This window comes from Suricata suricatta, chromosome 12 (assembly GCF_006229205.1).
Source record: "Suricata suricatta isolate VVHF042 chromosome 12, meerkat_22Aug2017_6uvM2_HiC, whole genome shotgun sequence".
Taxonomy (NCBI): Eukaryota; Metazoa; Chordata; class Mammalia; order Carnivora; family Herpestidae; genus Suricata; species Suricata suricatta.
Genome location: NC_043711.1, coordinates 14,735,683 through 14,748,193, shown reverse-complemented (window position 1 = coordinate 14,748,193; position 12,511 = coordinate 14,735,683). Strand labels below are relative to the sequence as shown.

Below are 12,511 nucleotides of genomic sequence, written 5' to 3'. Positions count from 1 at the left end.
GTTGGGCTCTGTGCTGACAGCTCGGAGCCTGGAGCTTGTTTTGGATTCTGTGTCTCCCCCATGTCTCTCTCTACCCCTGTTCACATCTGACTCTCTCTCTCTCTCTCAAAAATAAATATTTAAAAAAATGAGACATCTCAGCCTTCAAGGGTGAGTGACAACTTAACAGAAACCAATCTAGTCGTATCCTAAGAAGACTGACTGATGGACCTCTCCATCGCCCTGCCCCACTCCCTCAGATCCATTTGCCATCCTTCTCTGTTCTCATCTGTGCACCAAGTTGACTCCTTCCAAACAGCATCACCCGGACTCCCTTTACTGGCTTGTGGCTGGGTTTGGGCAACGAAAGGTTGAGAAGGGGAGGAGACAATGCTCCCCGCTCCCTACCCCCACCACCACCCCTAACTGGTGCACATTCCTGACAGCACCTTCATCTACCCAAGCCTACAATTTCTGCTGAGCAGCCATTCCGCCACTGCTCCAACGATCACCAGCATCTGTAGCACAGCTGCCTCCTATGGCCCCCTTCAGTCCGGGGATGACAGCTCCTCCCTGGTTGCTCATCTTTGGGCTCCCTGATACTTCTTGATGCTTGAAACCCACCCACGCCATTATAAAGAGTCATATCCTGAAAGTCTCCTGAATTAACTGAATGAGATTCTGTACTCTGCCAGGACCTAATATGATTCATCCTGCTTGCTCTCACACTGCTCTCTCTCGTGTGCCTCATCCTCCCAGTGGCCATGTTTGAGCCTAATGACTCTGTCCTTTCCCTCAGGAAAGCGACGGTTCCTTATACAGAGGAACCATGATCCCAGGAGCTGAGAGGTAACCGTGTTCTTTCTAACTACGTGGCCTGAGCAACAACAGAAAGCTAATCGTTAGACAGCTAAGAACAAAGCAAAAGCATAAAAAGCAGCAGAGCAAGGAAGGGGCTGAAGGTGACCTTGAACTCCTGGAGAAACACTTGTAACCTTTCTAATACATACTTTTTTTTTTTTTTTTGCTTGAGCCAGTTTGTTGGTTACCATTACTAGCAGCTGAGTCCTCAACGCACATTGTGAGGTTAATTTCAACTGCTTCTAACCACGCCAAACCAAGATGAAGTACCCCTAAAATAGTGAAGAAATCAAAGGTGGAAGAGAAAGGGATGACAGAAGCTGAAACTGACCACCTGGACCAAAGGTGAAAAATGAAACCAAAAACAAGCAGGGCTAAAGATAAGAGCAAGAACAGGATTCCAGCAAGGCACTGCGCAAGCTGTGCTGCAGGCACTCAGAGAACAGCAAAACAAAAGTTGAGGTGATTTAAAATAATTTTTTTAACTCAGTGTTTTTTTTTTAATGCGTATTTATTTTTGAGATAGAGAGACAGAGTGTGAGCAGGAGACGGGCAGAGAGAGATGGAGACACAGAATCCAAAGCAGGCTCCAGGCTCCAAGCTGTCAGCACAAAGCCCGACGAGGGACTTGAACTCAAGAACTGTGAGATTATGACCTGAGTCGAAGTCCGGCTCTTAACCGACTGAGCCACGCAGGCGCCCCAGCCTGTGTGTGTGTGTGTTTGTGTTTATATTTGAGAGAGACAGAGCGAGAAATAGAGACAGAGACAGAGAGACAGAACAGGACCAGGGGAGGGGCAGAGAGAGTGGGAGAAACAGAATCAGAAGCAGGTCCAGGCACAGAGCCCGAAGCAGGGTTCAAAACCAAGAACTGCAAGATCAGGACCTGAGCCAAAGTCGCATGCTCAGCCAACTGAGACACCCTGGTGCTCCAAAAGTTGAGGTGACTTTAGACTTGAGTCAGTGGATGCTCAGTCACCTGCCTTCTGACCTTTATTCAGATGGTATACCGTCATTTCCCTCCCCCATAAATGCAGCAATTTTGTGGCCGACATTAATAGGCCTTATGAAGAGATTTATTTAAAGTCAGTTACCCCGCATGGCTCTACCAAACACAGAGCAGAACATTTACCAATAAGTGTGGCCCTAATATGTTCATGGTACTGGTAAGACAGGTTTAATTTTAAAAATGAAAAGTGTCCAACCTAACCTCCCTTTTAAGACCTACCCTGTTCAATCAACGTCACTAAAGTACCGACTAAGTGCTGGACACTGGCAGGGTTTTAAAGGTACCATACAGACAGATTCCCAGATTATCACCTGCCAAGATCTGCGATGGAGCGACTGAGCCTTTAGAACTCCTAGGACCAGGCTTCTAGCCACCTCTGCAACCTGATCTCCACCACTACCCCCAGCCCACCCCTGTGTCTCCACACCTCCTCCACCCAAAAGCCTGTGGACTCAGCATCCCTTCCTTCTGCACGGCTCAAGCCTACTTAATTCTTACGCATACTGAGAGCTCAGTTCAAATACTATTTCCTTAGGGAAGCTTCCCCTAACTTCCCGGACTAGATCAGGTCCCTGATTTTTTTCCCTTCACAGCTATCAATACAATTTATATACAAACACACAAAGAGATCTATAATTTCTGTTCTTCCTTCCGGCATGGGAGCTATGTAAGGGCAGCCTCCTTCCTATGTCTTGAGTCTAGCTTAGTTCTAGTTTGAATGAATGAAGACTGAGTCCTGAAAATACATGAGGGACACGACATAGATTCAGGGGAGCAATTCCGCTTCCTTAGGGAAGCCTTCAGAGCATCACAGGCTGATATCGTATAGCCCCTTTGACCTGCACTAACGATACCACTCCCTTAGCACGTATCTTATATTCCATTGCCTTTACATTATGCATCTTTGAAATAATAAAGGAATCAGAGGCTGACGGAAAGGGGACACCAGGAGCTAAACTTGACCCTACTGGACTAAAAGTGAAACACAAAATGATAAGGTCTCTGTGGGCAAGAACAGGATTCTGCCTAGGCTTTCCCCAGATGTCTGGGGATGTGTCTAACCTGGGTAGGTCACAGGTAAGCTCACACTTGGCTTTCCTTGGTAGCTCATTATGCCCAACATTCTCCATTTCTCGCCCTGGAGTGGTCAAGGCCAGGGACTGAAGACGAAGCACAGAAAATCTGACTATAGTTACAGATGCCTCTCTCTAGGGATCTCAGTTCCCCACGGCAGAACTAAGGCCGCCGGCTGTAGACCCACCTTTTTCTAAAAAGAGGCTTCACGCCCAACGCAGAGCCCAACACGGGTCTTAAATTCAGGACCCTGAGATCAAGACCTGAGCTGAGATAAAGGGTCCGGTGTTTAACCGACTGAGCCACCCAGGCGCCCCTGGGTGGGCGATTTATATTTTCAAAGCGCTTTCACCTCACTGCCTTCTCTCCTTGTGCTTTCCAAACACGAGGTAAGGAACAGCGGGCCAGAAGCCCACCGCCAACCCCCATTTCCTAGTAGAGAAAAGCGAGGCTCAGCCCAGTGATGCGACGCGCGAGGGCTGAAGAGACTTGTCCCGGGGTCTGTGCTCCCTCATGGAGAAAAGGCCTCAGGGACTGCCCACCCCTCCCATCCGGGTTTGGAACCTTGTACACGGGGAAGGCTGCAGGTGCGCACACAGTCCTAGGTGGACCCTCGCCGCGGGGTCCTGAACACAACCGCATCGCCCGCGTCGGGCTGCGCGCGGCGGCCGCAGTGCCGTCTAAGCGCAAGAGAAACCCAGCCGGCCGCCCGGCCGCCTCCTCCCGAGCGAACCGAGAGCGCGCGGAGACCCGCAGGGCCAGAGGGCCCCGGTGCCTGGCGCCGCGGCGTAGCTACCTGAACGCCGTGCACGATATACACCTTCTCGGCCTCGCTCAGCGCCACGGACGCCATGCTGCCGAGCCGCCCCGCTCGCCGCACGTCATCTGCTCGCGTCGCCCCCGCGCCGACCGCGCCCCCCGCCCCACGCGCCTGTGCGTCATCAGCCGGCGCGGCGGCCGCTCCTGCAGCCACCGCTGCTGCCGCCACCGCCGGCAGCTCCATGGGCTTCTCCTGCGCGCCGCCCCGTGTCTGGACGAGTCCAGGAAGCCGCGGCGCCTCGTGCCGGGGAGCCATCGCTGCAGCCCGAGGCCGGGACCCGGGTCGGGGGCTGTGGGGGGAGACGACGGCGGCGGCGGCGGGAGCCCCACCGGGGGCCTGGGACTGGGGAACTGCCTCCGGCTTCACGGTCAGTGGGGAGGGGGAACTGGGGTTGAGTGGAAAGGCTGGGGTGAGGCCAGCGGCGCGGGGCCGGAGCTTAGGACTTTCAGTGGGAGAGACGCGCGTCGCAGTTTGCTGGGATCTGGAGTTGAAGTAGCAGGTCGTGCGCGCGCGCGTGTGAGTGTGAGTGTGTGTGTGTGTGTGTGTGTGAGAAAGAGCGAGAGAGAGAGAGAGAGAAACCGACCCCGAGTGAGGGGAGGCGGACGTCGTGATCGGCCTGAGGGGTTGTCTCCTTGCTCTCCTCCTCTCTCCCCTCACCCCCCCGCCCTCCGTCCTGCATTTCCCTAGTCCCTAGGACGGTTGAAAAGAAGAGGCTTTGAAGCCCTCTTTACTCGGTTCTTGGTGGGGAAGGGTCTGAGCCAGAAGTGAGTGTCCACTAGTGCCAAGGGGTCCTCACTTCACCCCAAGGATCCCACCCCTGCCCGCTCTCTGGGGCTGACCAGACGCAGACCCAGAACGTTGCAGGATCGCCTCTTGCCCCGGGGTGGTCGCTGGAGCCTTGTCCCAAAGAGAGGAGGGGGCAGAATCTTGGTAACCGGCACTGCCGAGGAGCACAGTGCCCCGGCGTCCCCAACGATGGCTGGAAGCCTCAGCCTGATGGAGGGATCGCTGGGAACTGTGGACAGTTGCCCAAAAAAAGAAGAAGGAAAAAAAAAAAAAAAAAGCCCTGGCGGTGGCCCAGTGGGAGTATGGGCCTTAGATATCCAGAAAGGATACCTGCAAGGTGAATCTAGGGTCACTGAAGGAGCCCATTAAGGTGAGGCAGTGTAGGGTATGTACAGATTTTAAAGGTTATGTGGATAAGTGGGGGGGAAGTTAACCCAAAGTGATTGAAGTGAGGGGATCTGATGACTTTTCCAAATGTCCCTCTTTGAAGGAGCCTCCCTGCCCTCAAAAGTGAAAGCACAATAACCCTCCACAGCTTGATCATCTAAAGAATGTATTTCTCCGATAGTATAGCTTCAATACCATTACGCTGATTACCGATGGCTTACTATGGATGGAGTTTGTGCCAACCTTGGAACACAAAAACAAACAAAACACAGCTTCTGCCCAGGGGCTCTCCCCAGGCAGAGGAAAAGGCTCTAGGGTCAACCTAACCTCAGGACATAGTTAGGAGCTATAATGGTGGCGGCACCAGTGAGCACAGTGGGGTTAGGGAAGCGGGTCAGAGGAGGGTACAGGGAAGAAGGAACTGCCCATACTTTTGATTTCTGAACTGCTGAGCTCCAAAAATCAACGATCACTTCTTAGTGTACTGGACATCAGTTCTTTCTTCTGTCTACATAGTTCTCTGTAGGTGCATCTACGGGGACTTTGCCCTCCAGGGAAACTGGGAGGGGTGGAGCCGGAAGGGTTTTCTTCTGAATGAAAGGACAGGTGCCCCACCTGTTGTGGCATTGGGGATCTTTGTGTGGTTTCTACGTGAGGAGCTGAGGAGCGTTGTGATGAAGTAACAAGTGACTGCTGATGTTAGAAATGATATTTTATTCTAGAGCTCGCTCAGAAAGCAGAGACCCTGGACCTGGACTTTAAGTAGCCAGAATATCTAAGAGGATTGAAGGTTTTAAAAAGTGGCAACAGGGTGCCTGGGTGGCTCAGTCAGTTAAGCATCCGGCTTCGGCTCCGGTCATGATCTCACGGTTCGTGGGTTCGAGCCCCATGTCAGGCTCTGTGCTGACAGCTAGCTCAGAGCCTGGAGCCTGCTTCTGATTCTGTATATCCTCTCTCTGACCCTCCCCTGCTCGCGCTCTCTCTGTCTCTCAAAAATACATAAAAAAACATTTAAAAAAATTTTTTAAAATAAAACCGGCATGTTTTCCCATCACTGTCAGATTCTTTGCGGGGCATACGGTTTTATAGGTCTGCCCTTTCTGAATCTCTGTGCTCTATTAATCTTATTAACACTAACTTACATAGTGCCCACTATGCCCCAAGCACTGTCCTTAACTGATTCAGTCCTTAGAAGAGCCTGTGGCAAGTGCTATTATCTCAACTTTACGTATTGGGAAACTGAGGTGCAGAGAAGTCCTTTGTCCTGATCAAGGTCACAGGTCACATGACTTGAAAGTGGCAGGGCGAGGATTTGAGACCAGGCAATCCAGCTCCCATCCTTGCACTCCTAACCATCCCTTTATGTAGTCTCCCCACCAGGCTTCCCCTCATTTGCCAGAGTGTTTGGTGAAGGAAGCCTGTGTTCATCATGGAATTGGTAACTGCTCCAGAAGCTGTAAAGCGAGGAAGCTGTTCAAGCATAAATTCACATCCCTTGAATCCTTTTTCTAAAGGAAACGTAGAAAACCACGTAGAACGTAGTGCTGAGGGAGACACTCCTGCGTCTGTTTCAGTCAACCCTATAAGACAAGAGACAAGGTTACATACAGGCCTAGTAGAGCTTAACTCAGAGTAGCTGAGGAGAGCCCTCAACAACAGAAAAGGCCGATGGATCTGGGACGGGTGGTTGAGATAGGCAGGGAGCCCCAGATTCCCACCGTGCGCCTCACTCCCAGGATAGACATCCAGAAGCTCTTCAAACCGTCAGGAAGTATTTGTTTGCATGGCCGTGACTGTCTAGTGTTCTTGTGGACCCAAAGAGATGAGAAACAGAAAACACCCGCCTAAAAGGAGTGTAGCGTCGACTGTAGGTGGGGAGCCCAGGCACTCGAACCAGCGCGTGAACAAGACAATGAAATAAAGCGCTCAGTTGAGCCAGTGTGGTAATTAGACGTGAGGCCAACCTATAATAAGGCGCTAATTGTGCAGGCCAGGCATCAAGGGCGAGAGGTAAGGAGCTGCTGCCAGCCACTGGCAGGCAACAATGTCATTCCCGAGGTGGAGTAGATCTGGCCCACCTGGCCTTGCTTAATTAAAGCAGTAAAAGCCGGGTTACAGTAGCGCTTGGGGCAGTGCTGGTGCGTCTGTGGTGCTGAAGTTGCAGAGAGCTCCCAAAAACCCAGCAGGGAGACATCTTCTTTCCAGTCTTAAAGAGAGGTAGCCAGGTTCTAGGCCTTTCTTTACTAAACTTTGCCTCTTCACAATTAGCCCAGCACCCTAAGAAAAGCAAAAGTGAGCGGCTGTTTTCCCTATGGGTCTGTCTCCTTTAAACACTTTGTTTTGCCCTGGCTGTGCCTTGTCTGAAAAAACACTCGATATAAGTAACCTGTCAGTCAGGTCAGCGGGTCTGTGTCTGTCTGGCTCTTCTAGAAATTGTAACTCGTAATTCCACTGGTGGGAAAATCGATAGGAACACATGGGTGAAGCTTATTCTCATTAGAGGAAGGGTGTTCATGTGTGTTTCATATTGGGAGGGTGGGAGGGTGCTTCTTAAGTCTCATTAGAGCATGTGTGGGGAAAAAGGGTCAGGTATTCTGATCAGCAAATCTGGAAATACTAAAACACACATACCCGTGCTGATAGCCACAGAATCCAAACAAATGGAGGAGTGAGGTGGTCTGGATATTGACCTATTGGGGAAAAAAGGGAAACAAACGCCATGCCTCTAGTTTCTTCCCGGTTTTGCGTATTTTAGTCCTTTTCTTTCCACTTTAAAGGCAGATTTCCAGAAACAAATGGTCAGGTTATTCCTGGCTGTGAACTCTGAAGGTAAGAAGGCTCTAGACCCATGTCCCACCTAATTCAGTTATTCATCCAAGAAGTGCCAGGAAATACCAAGAAAACTCCATCTTTTCATAGTCTCCTCCAAACTATAACCCTCCAGGGATGTAGCAACTTGACAGTTGAACCCTGGATTTTCTGGGCCACCCGAGACTTGAATTTCTTCTTGTCAGGGTCCGTGGGGGATGGATGCCTTTGGGTGGGATAGATACCTCACCTTAGAAAAGTAAGGCACTTCTGGCCACAGTTCTGTTGCAGTACGTTTGGGCTTTGCTATGTACAAAGTGTGTGTTCCTAAATCAAGAAATAGCAGCAGACAGTCTAGAAAGGCAAGATGATTAGGAAGATAATGATCTATGGTGGAAGACTACTGGGCGTCTACTCCAGTGATCTGGGCTTTGCCACAAATCATTTTTTGTAATTTTGAGTAAGTCAGTTAACCTCTCTAAGCCTCATTTTAGCCTGAAATTTGTATCTTACCAGTCGGTAAAGCTCAGAACCAATCATGGATTTACATACCCTTAAACAATGAAAAATGGTCATGCTTAACTTTAGATTTTAAGATTTCTGTCTTTGGGGCACCTGGATGGCTCAGTCAGTTAAGCATCTGACCCTTGAATTTGGCTCAGGTCATGATCCCAGGGTTGTGGAATCGAGCCCCATGTCAGGCTTCAAGCTGACTGTGGAGCCTGCTTAAGATTCATTCTCTCTCTCCCTCCCTCCCCGTCCCTCCCTCCCTCTCTCCCTCCGTCCCTCTCTCCCTCCCTCCCTCTCTCCCTCCATCCCTCTCTCCCTCCCCCCCCTGCACATTCTGTCTCTAAAAAGAAAATAAAATTTATTTAAAAAATATTTCTCTCTTTTACCACTTTGATGCATTTTGATAGTGCCTTTTCCGCTCTGAAAATAAATTAAGTGAAAACAATTTTTTTAAATGTTTAAAAATTAACAAAAGGAAATGGTAATTATATGCCATACTCGATTGAAAACCTGAACGTGCTCAGGAAGATTGCTAACAGTTACTGGTAGGTTTTTTTTTTTTTTTAATATTAACAAAGAACAAGGAAGATAAGTTAAGGGATGCTTTTGGTAAAAATATAAAACCCAAGAAATTAATGATGAAAATACTGAATTTGTTCATGAGAACAGAGGAATCAGAATCTCAACCCTGAAAGGGATCTTAGCAATCAGCTCAGTCTTCCCTCTTGTTTTATAGATGAGGACACTGGGGGCGACTGGATGGCTCAGTAGGTTAAGTGTCTGACTTCAACTTGGGTCATGATTTCATGGTTCGTGGGTTCGAGCACCACATTGGGCTCTGTGCTGACAACTAGCTCAAAGTCTGGAGCCTGCTTCGGATTCTGTGTGTGTGTGTGTCTCTTTCTCGCTCGCTCTCTCTCTGTCCTCCCCCACTCATGCTCTCCCCTGCCTCTCAAAGATAAGTAAACATTAAACATATGTAGTTAGATAGATGAGGACACTGAGATCCAGGGAGGGCAACTGTCTAGCCAGCGATCACGAGGTCAGGAGCTGCAGGAGTGGGAGTAGAATTCTGACGTCCTGACTCAAAGCCCAGTATCCATTTAGCACCAGCATCCCATCTGTCTCCAGTGCCCTCATACTGGTGCCAGAGAGCCTGTTGCCTTGGTGGGCAGGGGCCACGGACGTGGACAGCCTTGTTCCTCAGTCCCAGGCTCCTCCAGGGCTCTGCTCTTGCTTGGCACTTACTAGTGTCTGGGAGAAGTGGTTCCCGACATCGGACAGCTAAATGGCTCTCCTTCTTGTGGCCAGGTGCCACTGCAGTGACCATTTCTCTTTCTTTCCCCTCACCCTTCTTAGATCCCTCCAAAGGCTTTTGCTTTTTAGTCCTTAACAAAGCCAAGCTCCTGCCTGGGTGACGTCACAGTGGCTGCTTGTCTGCACATGGCACAATGTGGGGACAGGTGCCATTTTCAGTCCCCTCAGGTGGGACCCTTTGCTGGTTGGTCTGCCTAGCATGGGTGGGCTTTCTCTCCGAAAAAGCAGCATGCTGGAACTTGCCTCCCCACCACCAGAAGCATTCCCCACCAGAAGCAGATTTTAGGGACCCAATCTTAGGGTGGCTTTCCTGGTTGAAGTTTGGCATCCCCCCTGCTTCCTAGGTTGAGGCAGGATTAGCCTTCCAAATGTTGGCTGGTGTTCAGCCAGGGCCCCACCTGAGAGGACAGAATGCTTAAGTTCAGGCCTGTGGCCCATGGACGCTGCCACACGTGGCCCACCCAGTAGTGCCACCTCTGCGTAACCATGTATGGGCAAGAGAGCCGACAGTAAGTAACCCCAGGTCATGGTGGAGGCACCACCCACCTCTCCCTTTTGTTTTCTAGTTATGGGGCAAAGTTACTGTTTGTAGTGAGGAGTAAAAAGCAGGCTCTGGAATGAGAGCAGGCTTGGGAGTGTGCCCTGTCAACTGCTTCTTAGGAGAATGAACTTACGCAAATCGTTCCATGCCCCGGTTTCCTCATCTCAAAAAGGGGATGGGAAAGCCAGAGTTTATATCTACAAGTGAGAGGAGATGGGAAGATGAAACAGGAGGAGACGTGTCTAGCGCCCAGCCCAGCATCGTAGACACCCAGGAAGAATCGGGGCCCCGCTCTTACACTCCGCGTGCCTGCACTGACAGAGGCCAGAAGGCAGTTCAGGGCCAGATGGGAGCAGTGCACCCGATCACAGAGTGTCCAGATACAGTGAGAGTAACGCACTCAGCCATCAACAGTGTTGAAGGTAGCTAGATTGGTGATAGATTGTTACCTTTGGAAAGAGTTTGCTGCAGAAGGAGTTCGTGCAGGGAGATGGCAGCACGAGCCAGTGGCAGATACCGAGGGGACGTTAGCCACCTCTCTAGACATTTTTTGGAAGTTGAGATCATTCCTTGAGCTTTATTTCTTTACTCATCTATAGAATAAGATGGACCACAGGGCACCTATGTGCCTTAGTCAGTTAAGCGTCCAACTCTTGATTTTGGCCCAGGTCATAGTCTCACAATTCGTGGGTTCAAGCCCCATTTTGGGCTCTGTGCTGACAGTGTGGAGCCTGCTTGGGATTTTCTTTCTGTCTCTCTCTTTCTCTCCCTGCTTACCCCGCTCAAAAAACAACAACAAAAAAAAACAGGCTGAACCAGAGTTCGGAAGCGGTCAGGTAATCCTTTATAGTCTCTTTCTGAAAGGCTGTGTGTTAAACGATTTTTTTTGAGTGAGCTGCTTTATCTAAGTCCTCAATCATCATAAGTAGTTAGTTCATGTTGGTGTATTCCTGAAGCCAACACTGCAGGTTTTCTCCAAAACTTATATTTTCAACAAAATCTCAAATGGGCTTCGATTTCCTCATCTATAAAACAGAAGTTTGACTAAAATCGAATAGATAGTCTTTAAAGTTCCTCTAAAATTCTGGCCCAGATAGTGATTTTAATTTTTTGACTTTATTGTTTTATTAAAAAAATTTTTTTTGCTTAATGTTTATTTTTGAGAGACGGAGCATGAGCAGGGGGGCGGCAGAGAGAGAGGGAGACATAGTATCTGAAGCAGGCTCCAGCCTCCAAACTGTCAGCACAGAGCCCGACGTGGGGCTCAAATGCACGAACCGCGAGATCATGACCTGAGCTGAAATCGGAGCTTAACTCACTGAGCCACCCAGGCGCCCTTGATTTTTATTTTTTAATCAATTCATCTTATGCATGGTCTTAGTTTAAAGTCTCATGAATTTTCCTCATTGTTACTACATATCACGAAGCACACCTAGAAAAGGAGAAAGTAGAATGTGTTACGCAAACAAGTCTGGTTCCTACTGATCCCCAACATTGTGACATATATTATGGCATCCTGTATGCGGTATGTGGTTTTTCAAGAGGTGGTGAACTAGTGGAAGACCTGGTGGCCCCCACAAGCTGTCCAAATCCCAGACTTTGTTCTGAAATGAAGGCCTACTGTTAGGAGTCTGAGTGTGCACACAAGTGCGTTTTATTTATTTATTTTTAATTTTTTAATGTTTTATTTGTTTTTGAGAGAGAGAGAGAGATAGCATGAGCAGGGGAGGGTCAGAGAGAGAGAGAGACACAGAATCTGAAGACAGGCTCCAGGCTCTGAGCTGTCAGCACAGAACCTGACGCGGGGCTCGAACCCAGGAACTGCGAGATCATGACCTGAGCCAAAGCTGGACGCTCAACCGACTGAGCCACCCAGGCACCCCACAAGTGGGTTTCAAAAGAAGGTATGGCCAGGGGTGTTCGGGGGACTCAGTCAGTTAAGCACCAACTTTGGCTCAGGTCACGCTCTCACGGTTTGTGAGTTCAAGCCCCTGATCTTCTGTCCCGTCTCTCTCTGCACCTCCCCTACTTGCGCTTTCTCTCAAAAATAAATAAACATCAAAAATTGATTAATCAACTTTAAAAGGAAGAAGGTCGCCACTTATGAGGCAAGAAGGCAAATATCGCTTACTGATCACTACCTGGTTTTCTCTGTAAATTTTAATTAACGTCTATAGGATTTGACTTGGGGATGTGATGTTTTCCTTTTTTTTTTTTAAGTGTTTTGTTGAAGGTTGAATATGTCAGAAGACAAGAGGCAGGCAGAGTGTGACAGACCCCCCACGGAGGGAGGAAATCAGGCAGACCTAGAACAGGCCAGGGCGCTTTGCCTGCCTGGACACCCTCCATGGCTGGCTGCTTGTGATGCAGACCGTAAGTCACCTTTCCTTTGAACCACACCCTTACCTTTTGGGAAAAA

General features: G+C 49.5%; 2 protein-coding genes and 1 long non-coding RNA gene across 10 annotated transcripts in view; 1 reads left to right on the top strand and 2 right to left on the bottom strand.

Moving 5' to 3' along the window:
- EXOSC7 (exosome component 7) overlaps nt 1-3,819 on the bottom strand; it is a 35,669-nt gene extending 31,850 nt beyond the window's left edge. Inside the window, exon 1 of the mRNA XM_029917245.1 lies at nt 3,720-3,819. Coding sequence (XP_029773105.1) covers nt 3,720-3,776 — 57 coding nt within the window. The 5' untranslated portion in view covers nt 3,777-3,819. The remainder of the gene's footprint in view (nt 1-3,719) is intronic.
- Nucleotides 3,820-3,876: 57 nt separating this feature from the next.
- Nucleotides 3,877-12,511, top strand: part of ZDHHC3 (zinc finger DHHC-type containing 3) — a 56,670-nt gene continuing 48,035 nt past the window's right edge. For 6 of the 8 annotated variants that reach the window (XM_029919258.1, XM_029919256.1, XM_029919255.1 and 3 more), the window contains exon 1: nt 3,877-4,110. The gene's annotated coding sequence lies outside the window, so the exon portion shown is untranslated. Of the gene's footprint in view, nt 4,111-9,720; nt 10,061-12,312; nt 12,466-12,511 lie in introns of those variants that run through there. The other 2 variants (XM_029919254.1, XM_029919253.1) reach the window with 2 other exon arrangements.
- LOC115275480 lies at nt 6,473-9,585 on the bottom strand. Its single transcript, XR_003901579.1, has 3 exons — nt 9,483-9,585; nt 7,548-7,606; nt 6,473-6,496 (listed from the first exon to the last, which is right to left on the bottom strand). It is a non-coding gene; the product is annotated as an uncharacterized LOC115275480 (long non-coding RNA).